General features: G+C 39.2%; 1 protein-coding gene across 3 annotated transcripts; it reads right to left on the bottom strand.

Annotated features, from left to right (window-relative positions):
* Positions 1-2,332: 2,332 nt before the first annotated feature.
* On the bottom strand, positions 2,333-14,546 carry LOC129771156 (sodium/potassium/calcium exchanger 4-like). 3 transcript variants are annotated; one of them, XR_008742297.1, is made up of 8 exons: positions 13,951-14,545; positions 9,643-9,897; positions 9,444-9,580; positions 3,884-4,054; positions 3,410-3,821; positions 3,002-3,346; positions 2,547-2,933; positions 2,333-2,479 (listed from the first exon to the last, which is right to left on the bottom strand). XR_008742297.1 is itself a non-coding variant. In XM_055774565.1 (7 exons), exons 1-7 carry the CDS (start codon positions 14,066-14,068, stop codon positions 2,608-2,610), a joined length of 1,722 nt encoding a protein of 573 aa, XP_055630540.1. In that variant the 5' UTR covers positions 14,069-14,546; the 3' UTR covers positions 2,333-2,607. The 3 variants fall into 3 exon arrangements, 2 of the variants coding, with proteins under 2 accessions (XP_055630540.1, XP_055630539.1); XM_055774565.1 differs by having other exon boundaries at positions 2,333-2,933; positions 9,643-9,855; positions 13,951-14,546; XM_055774564.1 differs by having other exon boundaries at positions 2,333-2,933.
* Between the last annotated feature and the right edge of the window lie 206 nt (positions 14,547-14,752).

Here is a 14,752-nt window from a genome sequence, read left to right as displayed (position 1 = left end):
GCTAAAACTCTCTGATCTGTTATTCGTTGTTCGACTATATACGTCAGAGGTATATTTGTGTAAATCGGTGTGACTTATGCGTCACGCTGTAGATAACACGTGTTGTGCTATACAATAGAGGGCACCTGAGAACTAATTCCCAAATCATTCGGAAGAGCAACTGATAAGGCTTTTTTTTTTTAAACAAAATGAGTGATACAGAAATTGAGTACCTTAATCTAAAAAGAAAAAAATTACAGTCAATATCAAAATGTTCATCTCCTCTAAAATTATTATTAATATTAATAAAATTGAGATATCCCCGTTCGGGATATCTTAGGTAGCCGTGATCCTAATCTTCTGTTTCATCATTACTTGTTCCTCAGAAACGCCGATGTCAACGTTTAATGGTGTTTCCATTGTATCCCTGTATCATATCCCTCCTAAGCGATCGATTAACTTTTACTTAGTCGCTGCAATACATACACATACCTTTTACAGATGCAAACGACACGGGCCAAAGGTTGTGCAGGCCACTGACCATTCACCAAGAGCCGAGGATTATACCACTCATGACAACTCTACACGTGCTGATCATCGTACCGGCTAGTGACCGTTCTACCCTGGATTCCTTGAGTCAAGAGAGATGCGCCACGATTGATATGAGGTACAGACTAGGGGGCGTCGATGATTAATGATCAGTTGCACACCAATAGGAAGTATCCCGTGTCGGCCACACAGAGTACTGGACACTGAAACATCCCAATTATGAGAATCTTTGTAATACTAACCTCGAGTCAACCGCGAGTAATCGGTTACATATTACTAACTTAGTCGTAAGACAAAAATTGTCAAAATATTGTAACCCGTTCCCATAAGTCAAACGCCATATGAGCCACAAAACAGAGAAAAACAATCTCCTCTAAAATATCCTCTAGCCTCCTCCTCCGAAAAAAAAGTATTTAAATTTTAAAACATGTACCTAAAAGCCGGAATGCTGAGCGAAATTTGCAATCTATGAGATAGTTGGAAAATTGTAGAATCCAGTTTGTTCGTATTACAACTCCTATAATTTTTCATAGTGTACAATTGTACAATATCAACTCGGAATCGATTAACGTGGTCCCCACGTTTTATGAAAATTCATTCACCCCCTTGATTTTAATTCAAAACTCATACTCTTCTATGTTCCGGCTGGTTCTTTGAAATGATCAACAAAAATAATTCAAATTCCAAACTGAAGCCATCACTTCATTAAACAGATTGGTTTCCTCTTTACCTCATATATTTGCCAAGGTTGATTTTTAGCAGATTTTCGGCGTCATCATCACCATCGACCGACCTCGGACAATTAACGATAATGATTGCTCTTCGTCAAATGGAACCCGATACAAATTCTCAAAGTCAATTGTTTGTTTTGTTCCTCTCTTCACTTTCACTGCATCTAAGAAGTTTTTCTTTCTGCGCATACACGATTCATTGTCACAGCTTTTTTCTTGTCAAAGAGGTGAACCAGTCTACGGATGAAAATGCTTTTAATTAAGAAAAGAAGCCTCTCTCGTTCCGCATTTTATTCAAATTCCACCATTCTATGTTTGTCCGCAGCATCAGTAGGACAAAAATTATTTGTTTGTGAATTTATACGAGTTTTATTCGTTGTGCTAAAACAATCTACAGAAAGTGAACAATTTGGTTAGTCATATGATGGATTGTTATTCAATGCCCTGGTGTTTGTTACCTACACATTTCGTTAAAACCCCATCCCAAATTCTATTACGCACCACAAAGAAGGAGTACGTAGCAATGCAATGGATAATGAAATTAGCTGTATCAAGTGATCAATTAAGAGTTCCAGTTTATGAGTCTATATTGTGTCTGAGAGAAAAATGTGTCGAAAAGAGAATTAATTAACTCAGAACATGGTTCAGGGTTATGTCGTTGAATGTTCTTATGTTCATCCAATTATTATTAGGAAGAATTTTACAGAGATTATAAAGAATGATGCTGTGTTTTTTTTACTATGATCATAGGAAACAACGAAGTTATGTTCAGCGGAGTCATTTATTTGACCAATTGGAGAAAAATAAAGTTTTTCATGTTAGTGGTGAAACTATTCCTCGCTGGCTTATAATATTGAGCAATATTCTGTGTTGGGATCTTGAATATGCTCTAATTCAGCGTGGCAAACCGGAACGGAAGTGTTTGATTGGTTATTGGACGGAGACGACGGCCAAACTCAACAATAACAGAACAATAAAATGTTCACTAATCAATCGTTTTCCGACGAGATCCAAAGTGAAAAAGTAAAAAAAACTATCTGGGATTGGGAAGTGCTTCACAAAACCACAATGTCTAGTTTGTGATGTATAAATATTAGTATAATTATTTCTCCTGAATATTCTTGTCTAGCAATGTACTACATTGAAGTATTATGCCTCAAAATAGTTTGTGTATGTTTCCTCTAGCATAATATCATTTGTTCGTTTGAAAATATCATCCACTGCAAAGACACAATAAAATTAACCTAGCTTACAAATAGTCTGCAGTCGAACATAATTTATTACTACTTCTAACAACACCAACGAACGCGTTGCACATCAGCCCTTCGAAGAGTCTTGTAGTCTTGTTTCAGCATTCGTTTCCAGATGCGAAGAAGACATCCAGCTCGTTAAGCAGCATGAATGCCACCAAGATACCATACACAATGAACAGTGCCAACCCCACGGTTTTTCGTAGTTTGAATTTCGCCGTGTAGACTATTATATAGAGCGCTCCGATTGCAAACAGCAGCGAGATTATCGAATACTGCATTCCGTAGGAAGCAATCGGTAGATAGGCGTTGAGTTCACTACCGCCGTCCGCCAGGTTACGGATGAACCAAGGTAACCCTAGAGAGAACAGAATTGATAGTGAGTTGGCCCCCAGAGCGTTCGAGACTCCCATTGCACCATTTCCTGCGAAGTTTGAAGAATATCCAATGAGTCTAGATTATCTAACGACGAAATGATTTCAATTATGTTACCAGTTCTGATAACCAACACCGCTGCAATTGCCTCAGGCATGCATCCACCCATGGCCAAAAAGGTAAGACCCATCACCGAATCCGGAATCCCAAAGGTGTAGCCGATAATTGTCATCATCCAAAATATAACGAATGAACAAGCCCCGATATAAATAATGCACATTATGAATGCAAATGGGTACCACCGACGGAACTGAACCGGATGCGGCACCGTGAAGGTGAGAATGAATCGGATTGGCCAGCTGAAGAACCACCAGATCGTGCGGAACCAGTTCTCCCGAGAAATTTTCCATAAAGTCATGTCTGGGTGCTCGTCCGGATCGGGTAATGTATGTCGGGAAGGAACTGAAAATTTATCGATAACACATGGTTATTAAAATTACCGTTGAACCGGAATAAGAAACTTACTCTGTAGCTCTCCAACCTTCAGAGGCTTCTCCGCCATTTGATCGGACAGCATCGACGCTGTTGACAATCGAAAAACTGGCTTATCAATAGCTCGCTGAGCCACGCTTGTTATTGGTTTATCTGTGCCATTGGCTTGCTCTGCCTGGGCGGCGGCTTCCATGCGTTCCGTTTCTTCAATCTCGCGAATAACTCGAGCGCACAAGTTCCACTTTACTTCGATATATTTTTTGGCGAATTTCATAATTCGCCTATTTTGGAACATGATCAGGAAGTAGAAGAACAACAGGATAAACAGCACCATCGACTCGTACCAGTAGATTCGGCCATCCCATGCGAACCCGATCAGTATGCCGACGTGGATTGCGAATACCAGCGAATCGCGTGTCAGTGGCCACCAGTCCATCTGAACGGGCTGAAATGGGTTAAATTTGGTATAATCAAATTCCCCTGATTAGGGCAGAGATGAAAACATACTGTTTTCGAGGCAAGCCCCGCTATACCAGCCACACCCAGCGTGTTGAAAAGCAATGAGCCCATAATGGTTCCGATTCCCATGTCCGAGTCGGCGATGAATGTGCTGATCGTGTTGGTGAAAAATTCCGGCGTAGTTCCCGCTATCGCCATGAAGGTTGCGGCCGCAACATCCTTTTGGAAGAGATGGAATTTTATCGACAACTTAAATGACGGTTTTCCAAACATATTTGTCAGTAAATAAGATTTTAGTTTATAAAATGAGTAAGAGCAACAAAAACTTTGTCAGAATAATCGCCGTGAAACTAATGAATCATACTGATTTTCATCTAATTACAAGCTATTTCGGTAAAAAATAGACAAGGAAATGAAAAATGGCATTTTTAGGAAAAAAACTAATTTAATACGTTCAATTCATGCGTTTATGAGAAATGAGTCGGTTAATAAATTAAGAGAATATTCAAAGTGGAGTAAAGCTCAGAATGGACAGATAAAAAAACACATGCCGAGAAAAAAAAACTAATACAACCTTTGTAACCTACCTCAACTTACCCATTCCTGAAAAATATAACTGATATTAATGGATTATCGCTCCAATTTTGGTTTAATTTATTCAAAACAACCATTTACGATATTCGGTGGCGTAAAGACAAGCCCAAACGAGTCATGTGATAATAATTCATGGCTTTGTTCAACGTTTAACTACATGGGCTGAAAAGTCCCGGGATGAAAACAATCGTTTTTTGGGCGAAGCTGTATTTATTCCTCAACATAGTTTCCTTCGAGGACAATCCAGTTGGTATAGCGAGTTTCCAACATTTCGAATATTTTTCTGTAATACGAAACGTTCAAGTGTTTGAAATATGTCTCAGTGCCACTCTGCAGACTGCCTATTGGACTCAGGAGAGTGGTAATGGATCCACGTTTCATCCGTTGTCACAAAACGTCCATAGAGTTCCACTCGATTACGCTTCAACAACGCCAAACCGGCGGTTGAATCATCAACGCGCCGCTGTTTTTGGTCGACTGCCAGCAAACGCGGCACCCATCGCGCGGATAGCTTTTTCATATCCAAAATGTATCCCACTCATTCTTTTGAAATGCCTACGGCCTCAGCTAACTCGCATTCAAAACGAGTCGATGCACGATGAGCGAGATGCATCTGCGGTGCTTGTACAGCCCATTTTAATTCACTAAACCATCGATAAACTTCTCGAAGGAGCAGAAATGGAATAACATTTCAGGAGTTTTTTTTTCATCAAAAAACAATGTTTGATATTCTTTCATGTTTGATATTCTTTCATTTTCTATACGAGTGCTCAGGAAGTGACACTTAAACAACTGTAGTTTGTGAACAAAATAAACGAAGTGTCACGAAACTTCACACAGATGTGACAGATGAACCTTTCGAAATTAATCTGGTCCATTTTTTAATGGCGCCATCTGCCGAGAATTCGCGGGACTTTTCAGCGCATGTAGTAGGCATTACTTGCGTCTTTTTTATGAGTAGTACTTCGTTGAGATTTGTATGCCGGAAAACACGCCTGAACTGTAAGCTCTATCATACATGACCACAGTAAAAGTCGGAAGAAATTTCTTTGACGAAAAATCTCCTGGCCAGAACGGAAATCGAACATGAACCCCCGATAAGATAATGATTGACGCTAATTACTCGGCCATGGGAGCACAGAAGAATCAAATTTTGAGTACTTGTGAAATAACATTACGAATTACGGCATTTAGAATTTGGCCAATGATGAGTCCTAGATTCATACTGCATATTTTTCTATGGTAACACGTCGGGGTAGTACTGCTTGTTTGGTAGTATAACTATTGACTATTGACACCGTATTGATAGTCATCTTATGTTTGAAGAAGTTCATGGCTTTTTAGTCACCCTGTACTTCACTGGAGCTGTCGCATGTCAAAATATAAATAAAAACAAAAATCTTCACTGGACCTGTCGCATGTCAAAATATAAATAAAAACAAAAATCGCTTTCTCGGCAGCCATTCGGCCGTATTCAAGGTGAATGCAAAGAATTTCTAGTGAAATTTAGTTTATTTGACCTGATATTTTCGAGTGGTCAGTGGAGGATTACTACTGACAATGTTCTGTTTTCAAAATCTGATATACCTTATCACATTCTGCTCCTAGAGGGGTCTATTTTGTGGTTTTGACCCACGAAAAATATGTCACTCCAACCAAAACCAAGCCTCATTATGAAAAACGTTGTATGTTTCCTAATATGTTTTTGTACGTATGAGAAAATTTCAATTACGACTCAAGGTGAATAGGCCTTGCTCATTTCATACATGTACCCACTATTTCAATAATGATTTAAACAAATTTGGACAAGAAAACACGCATAAATTAATCTCTTCTAGCGTGATATGCGCGAGTTACCACTATGCCCCTCACAGGTGACCACTTTTACTCCTCACTAAAAAAAATGTTCGATTTTCAACGTTTTTTTCGTATAATGAAAAATGTACTATTTTCAATTTGCATAATAAAAACCGCTTACTATCTTGAACTAAAGGGTGTGTCACATCAAATTGCATCACGGAAAAAACGCTGTAGAAATTTAATTTTTAGGAATTATATCTTCAGCTTTCGTTTATAATCAGATAAGAGTGTATAGATCACGTTGGCCATGCTTCACTGTCAATTTTTCGTAAATTTGGAAAAATGTCGTCGAACGAAAAAGAGCGTCGTGAATTAATCCTGCGCACTCATTTCGAGAATCCGGAGTTGTCACATCGGGACATCGGTAAGATGCTGGGAATCGTCCAATCCACGGTCAGCAGAGTACTAAAACGATACTTCGAGAACCTAACCATCGACCGGAAGGTGAAGAACGGCAAAAATGGATGCTCCGTCAGTGAAAAAGATCACAAGCGCGTAGTTAAGCAGTTTAGACGTGATCCGAGAAGTTCGGTCCGGGATGTCGCCAATAAGCTGAATTTGTCAAGTTCATTCGTCCAGCGGACCAAGCAGCGGGAGGGCCTGCGTACATACAAGGTTCAGAAGGCTCCTAACCGCGACGAAAGGCAAAACATGGTGGGGAAGACGCGAGCCCGGAAGCTGTACACCGAAAAGCTGACGAAGCCGCATTGCCTGGTAATGGACGACGAAACCTACGTCAAAGCGGACTTCGTCAGCTGCCGGGCCTGTTGTTCTTCTCCGCAGAGGACAAATTCAGCGTTCCGGAGGAGATTCGCAAGCAGAAACTATCCAAGTTTGCCAAAAAGTACATGGTGTGGCAAGCGATCTGCTCTTGCGGAAAGCGGAGCGCCCCCTTCGTGATGACCGGCACGGTAAACGGGCAGGTTTACCTTAAGGAGTGCCTACAGAAGCGCTTACTACCACTATTGAAGCAGCACGAGGGCCCGACCATCTTCTGGCCGGATCTCGCTTCGTACCACTATTCAAAGGACGTGTTGGAGTGGTACGAAGCCAACGGGGTCACCTTCGTGCCAAAGGAAATGAACCCGCCCAACGCGCCGGAGCTTCGCCCAATAGAGAAATATTGGGTGATTATGAAGCAGACCCTCCGGAAGAACCCAAAAGTTGTCAAATCGGAGGCCTTCGCCTTCGTTGCAGTTTTACCTCGCAGGTAGTAAAAACGTAAAATATGGCGAATTTCTTGCTTGGTGGACTCCATCTTTGACGCGCTATAACTTGAGACTGAAAAGGACAATCACGACACTTGTAGCGTCTTTAAATAGCCGTATGACCCGATGCGATAAGTACAACACAAGATATGTTTAAGTGTTGCCATATATTGACAATATACGACATTTCATTTTCCCCAACCCAATAACAATAACACTTCCTTCAAACAAACTTATTCGTGAACTTTGACGAAGTAAATTTTCACTGTAATTTTGTTAAACAAAGGATTTTAAAATGAAACGGAAGTATAAAAAGGGATCAATTCGTAATAGTTAGCAAAGTATACGATACTTGTAACCACATGTGTATCAATATTATAACAATATAGTAAAGCCTAAAGTTACATAAAAACCACGGACGTTATATTCTGCGACATTCGCTACTTTCACTTTTTTTGTTAGGTTAGGTTAGGTTTAGTTAGGATCGCCTAAGAAAATTGAAAGTGGGTAATATCTGTGATAAAAATGCAAGGTTGACGTAGGACTACTTTTGTCTTAGTAAACATTTGTTTGAAGTTGCATTTGAATTATTTCTCAATGGATGAATAAATGGAAAGATTTCTGATATTCTGCGAATACATTCTGGAGTGTACAACGTTTCCCGTCCGTTCAACAAGGTAGCAAAATAGGAACGGGAATAGCCAGGGCGACCAAATCGAACCATCATGATGAAAATGGGCACCCTAATGATAAAATAAACAAAACGGGTCTATTATTTTGCGATAAGGAAAACAATGTCCACTTTTCAGAAATCTGAGAACCACTATATCCGTTTGGCATGGAATGACTGTACTACGAAGGCAGTCCAATAAGTACTTAGCCTACAAAAAAAACAAAAAAAAATGGAAAAGTGGCGATTTATTTCTTAACATAGTTTCCTTTTAGCTCAATACACTTAAACCAGCGATACTCCAACTTCATAAATCCATCTGGAAAATACGTTTTCTCGAGGCCTCGGTGACGGCGATGACCTCCTCATTCGACTCATATTTCTGCCCGGCGAGTGACTTTTTCTAGTTTGGAAACAAACAAAAAATTCGCACGGGACCAAATCTGGAGAATACGGTAGACGGGGCAGCAGTTCGTAGTGCAATTTGACCAATTGGGTCGTGGCGACGGCGGAATTTCCATTTTTTCCATTTTTCTAAAATCCGCGGACACGCCCGCTTCCACACACGGTCAAAATAAAACTACGAGTCCGATTCGGCTGAAATTTTGACAGTAGCCGTGCACGAGAATGTACTATACGATAACTAATCTCTCTTGCGATACTAAAACCATCGGGCGATGAGGCTAAGTACTTCTCGGACAGCCCTCGTATATAGATTTTTGTGATTTCAATAGTTTCCTTTCAAAACAAATTTTTGGGCTATTGAAGCAAGTTTTTAGATCGATATGTTACAAACACATAACTCGTAGACCTTTTATCTTTCGTATGAAGTGATTATCATACCACTTCGTTCACCCGGCAAAAGGTATTAACGCTCTGGTTTTTCTAAACATTGAACTTATACCACAGTACAGAAATGAAAGACGTAGTCCTACGTCAAAAAGCAGTCGAAGCACATCGTTTGCTTATGGAAGCTTATGGTGAACATGCCCCAGCAGTGAAAACGTGTGAGAGATGATTTCGGCAATTCAAAAGTGGTGATTTGGATCTGAAAGACAATGATCATCCAAATGTAGCGAAACGGTTTAGAATACGAGTAATTGCAGGGGTTGTTGGATTCAGACCCAACCCAAACACATAAAAAATTGGCAGAAATACTAAATATCTCGATGGTTTCGAAACGAATGCTTTTCGTCGAAACAAAAAAAGTTTTATTGCCTAAATTCACTCATACAAATATTCCAAAAGCTAGTGATAACATGGAGCCCATTCCTACCTGTGTTAGTTTCAGATCCTCACAAATGCACTCCACCGTTGGCAGAAAGTATTCACCAACGACATAGGCCAAAAACACGAAGAAATAAATGGCACAAACGAAGTGCAATACTATCGCACCCTGCAACCGCTGTTCCTCTGTGGAAATCCAAAAATTAATGAGCGCCTGTTTTGTTTCTCTGTTAGCAAGCAATACTCACGTGTGAATATATCATCCGGAAGTTCATCCATAGCGGAGCCCTCATCGCAAAACATCTCCACGTTTCTGCCATCTTCAAGCTGTGTGTAACTGATCCGCTGATAGGGAAACCAGTGCCAGGTATTTTTCTCCAGCTCTATTCGCTCGTCTAACGTTAGATGGGCCAAATGTGTTACGCTGCCGAATGTGTAGTTCTTCAAAGGACCATCTGCCTCTGGGTGTGATACAACCGGTGTTAGCAGGTCATGTAAAGAGTCTAAACAAGAATTTTTAGAAGACTGTGGAATTATAAACAATTCAAGGCGGTGATAAACAGATAATAAACTAGAAAGTTTGAGATTCAAAAGATGGAAATGGTACAACCAAACTAGCGTTGCTAGAAAGCATTTCATTTTCGGCAGAAACCATGTCTTTTCATGCCTTGCAGCGTCAAATGAGCAAATAAAATCAACTGTCCCCCAACGCTTCAAAATGTTTGTTTGTATGGAAGCCGACATCTCTTTCTTTTTTATTTGCACCCAAAAAAAAGTCCAAATGACGTCAAGGGAGATCGAACCCAGGCCAACTGGAATGCAAGACTGTTCTGCCCATGTTTGTATATGAGACGTAATCACCAACACCATTAGTTTTGGGAAAACGCATTTTTGTTGTTTTTTGGCCTACAAGCATAACCATGCAAATTTCCAATGAAATAATCTGTCCAGTTGAAGGATATTATCGGCCAAAAGAGAGCCTAGGAGATTTTGCGGATTAAAACATTTGTTTCCATTTGGAAACCGTTTGCGTCTACACTCTGTCCATCTTCTATAAGACCAGGTGATGATCAATGTGTCAATTTATATTCTAGTGTGTAGGTATTGGTGACTACCATACACTGCATGATTTTCATATGTGTGTGTGTGCAAGCGCCGAGCGTAAACGAATGTTTTCCTATTTTTAACTGTCAAGTTTCTATAAGACCAGTGACATTTTCCGTGTTTTAGTTGTTTTGATCAATTAAATCTGGCAAGTGCCGATGGGAAAAGTCCTCACGGAAAGAGAAGAAAGACAAATCGATGCATTTCACCAAGAAAATGTTAGTATCAGAGAAATTTCTCATCGGATTGGACGATCCCATCAAGTAGTGCTCAATTATATGGCGAATCCTCAAGGATACGGTAAGAAGGAGAGAGCTCCACGTAAATCGAAGCTCTCTGACCGGAATAAGCGGGAAATAGCTAGAACAGACTCGAATACCTCAAAATTGCATGTGCAAATAAAGCAATATTTCAACTACTCAACTGCTTGGATGACAATTCGTCAAATTTTGGTAAAAACTCCTCACATAAAGAGGGTTTAATAGTTTGAAACTCCTCATCTTACACCATCTCATATCGGAAGACATCTGTGTTTTGCCAAAGCTCACATGAAACGACGGTGGGGCATGGTTTGTTGTGACAAAGAATGCTTCCAAAAGAATACATTTTGCTATATACCATAACGAAAAGTTCTTCAAAGTATAGGTTATCTTTACTGACGAAAAAAAAGTTAAAAAATAAGATGGTCCTCATGGTTTCAACGGGTACTGGCGTGTTTTACGGAGAAAGAAACAGTATTTTTCAACCAGGAATTTTGGTGGAGACTTGTGCATGGTTTGGGCGGGATTCTGTGCAACCGGAAAGTTCAAGATAGCTTTCACATCATTCAAGGATTACACACATGTTCTGGAATCCTCTCTTCTACCGTTTTTGCGTGGATATCATCACAAAAAAATTACATTTCAGCAAAACAATGCTACTATTCATACCAGCAAGTAAACTAAGCAATGGATTAAGGACTAAAAACTTATTTTTTTCGACTGGCCGGCTCGCTCTCCAGACTTGAATCCTGTTGAAAATCTTAGGGGGAATCCTTGTACGCAGAATCTACACTGAGGGAAAACTTTACATCACGATTGAAGAGCTCAAGGTCGCGATTTCGGAAAAATGGAAAAATATCGAGAAATCCGTTCAACAGAATTTGGTAAATAGTGTTCCAACACGAATTTTCAAGGTTATTAGTCGAAATGGCAAGGTTACCAACTATTGACATGTAAATCAGCCGAATTTGAATTCTGCACTCTCTCACTAGTACTCAGCTACTACTAGTACTTTATTCGAAGATAAACGTCTCGCGTGTAGAAAAGATAAAACGTTTTCAACATGAACTGTTGTATTGTATGAATTCACAACTGTGCACAAGCGTATTGATTTACTTTTGTATAGTTTTATGATGGCTGCAGCTTGGTTTTGCCATTTTGACCCACCTGGTAGTATTCTAAGCGCCTTGATTCACACCAATTTGAGAGTTTAACAGTTATTACGGAAACCTCTTTTACCACAAATGCCTCAAGCAATACAAGATTATTCTACAATTTCACAATTTTCATTTAAGCGATGAAGAATTTGTAGTGAGCCATCAGGATGGAAGAGAATCAGTGCTCGGGGAAGATACTTTAGATGAGGAAGAACTGATGGAATTAATTCATGCATTTACCTCAAATGCGAAAATATACAAAACGAACGGGTGCTAAATCTGACTATTCAACGGTGCGCAACACAACGTTTGAAAGAGTGTTAGGAAATTGCTTAGCTCTCTATAGAGAGGTTTCAATTGAGCTACAAAAAAGCTAGGATCGAAAACCAATATGAAGGTGAACCAAGTGAGAAAGACAATTTACCCATTCAAAGAAGACGAGTTAGGCGACTCATATTTGACAGCGAAGATGAGTGTTAAAAGATTACATAATTTTATAAAAGTATTTCTTTTCTTGTTGGAAAACAGTTTTTCCATTTAGTTTTTGTTTCATTTTTTTCATTTCATTAAAAAAATGTAATCTATCTTATCTTTTGTTATAATTGGTCTCCATATAACGCGGTATGAATAATGTGATTTATACTATTCCTGAGTTTATTATAGCGCGGTTTCCATATAACGCGGTACGCACTCTCCGCGTTATAGGAGGGTTGACTGTAGTGATAATTCTTGATCATGAAGTTCTATACCAAATCGACGTTTGCATTATTATTCGAAGAATAACACATAAAGGGTATTCGTGTTCATGACTACCGGGACTGTAAACGGGCAGATCTATCTCAAGGAATGTCTACAGAATCACAATAAACCACATAACTTCTCGTTTTGAATATGTTTTGCTTTTGATATAATATAAACGATGAGATCTTTGGCTCGAAATTTCAAATTACAGAAATTTGCATACAGGAGAACGGGGATAAGACGAACATAAATGTGTTTTTCGTGGTTCGATATACTGTTTTTCAAACTGATCAACTGATCAACAAACTAATATTTGATCAACATCATATACTTAACCAATGCTTTACTGGAACAACAAAAAACAAGAAGGTGAACATTTTTTTGTAGTGCAGATGAGCCAGACAATAAGGCTAGGCACTGGGCGTTGAAATTTATAACCCGCGAGAGGATTAATTTTGTTTTCTTTCTCCCATCGTTTGACTGTTAACACGTTGAGTCCCGTGTCGGTACATTGATCTTTTCATTAGAAATATATTAATCACTGAGACTGACAGTTGGTAAATAAGGAAATAAAAAACGACATAGTTTGTTTTCAGATGGTTCACGATATGTGACTTCTTTCTGGTCGAATTTCTGACTATTTTATTTTTATACAATGAATATATGTTTTACATAGACATAGTTTGTTTTCAGATGGTTCACGATATGTGACTTCTTTCTGGTCGAATTTCTGACTATTTTATTTTTATACAATGAATATATTTGGAAGCGGAGACCGACATTGATATTGTGCAAAAACTCTTGATGCGGACTGAATAAAAAGTGAAGTAAGAATAATCCGGGGCTCAACGTGTTCAGCAATTGAAATTTGAACAAAACAGAGAGAAAAAGAGCGCGAGTTGGATGCTCTCTCCATCACTAATTTTTCAGAGTTTCTTCTACCCCGACAGAACGATTATTCTAGTCGTTCACATTTTTCACTTACAAATGAATTCACCTTATCAATACAATCAACACCCACGCACATAATCACTTATTATCTTCAATTTTTGTTTACAATTTCCTTTATTAAAAAAATACAATGTTATAGGGAGGTTAAAATATCATAGAATAGCTCCTAGAAGGAGTACTCATTCACATGAATATGAAATGCAATAATAACCTATTTCAATACACCGTTGCCCGGTTTACCCAAAGCTCCCCTCGATAGCAACATAAAATCAAAAATCAACCATTCTGATATAGCTTTAGTTAAGATAGTATGAGCATCTACTATGATTTTGGGATCACTAACCTTTCGAAGCGATCTCCGATTTTTGTTCAACCAGCATACACTGAACGCAGGACAAAGACACGAGTAATACAGGAATATAGAGCTTCACGCGCTCGCTCGTTCTTCGGAAATTCCTCATAATTCTTCACAATGATGAAGTAAATGATCGTATGTAGCACTCGATGGAAATCCACGATCTATCCAATTTCACTACTAGTATGTCACCAGAATCGTAAGTATACGATACAGAGCGAAACTTTAATAATTATTCACATGTCTCCGTGCTCTCGAATGATGAATAAGATATAATTTTTTCTGATGTTTGACACATTTTCACTTTAGATGGATTCTCGTACATTTACGACATTATCACAAAATTGAGGAAACATCGGTTTCATACAGATAGCAGACAGCTTCCACAACAGTTGAACACGCGGATCCCGAACACAAAGCACTCGATGTATCACTCTGGCGGCACTACTGTAACACCGATCTGTGGGACAAACGATATTCAATTGTCCGACGATTGTTATACCCGACGAATCCACTATGATCTTGCAGTGGACACTATTGTATAACAGTTGTAACCTGTTCGACTCCCACTGTGGCACTGATTTAGAACTGTCAATTTGGCAATTATTTCTGATTGACATTGAGGCGAAATTTTGTTCCATTTCGGAATAATCAACGGGCAAAGCCCTGTCGTTATCAATCATCGCCGGGGACAGATCGTTATCAACAGTGGCTAGTCGACGAGATAGATTGACGACACATAAACGCGATGTGTTTGTTGATAGATAAACACACTATCGAGCTGGATAAA

The sequence above is a fragment of the Toxorhynchites rutilus genome, chromosome 2, assembly GCF_029784135.1.
Source record: "Toxorhynchites rutilus septentrionalis strain SRP chromosome 2, ASM2978413v1, whole genome shotgun sequence".
Taxonomy (NCBI): domain Eukaryota; kingdom Metazoa; phylum Arthropoda; class Insecta; order Diptera; family Culicidae; genus Toxorhynchites; species Toxorhynchites rutilus.
Note: the sequence above shows the minus strand (reverse complement) of the source record. Positions and strands in the feature narration are given on the sequence as shown.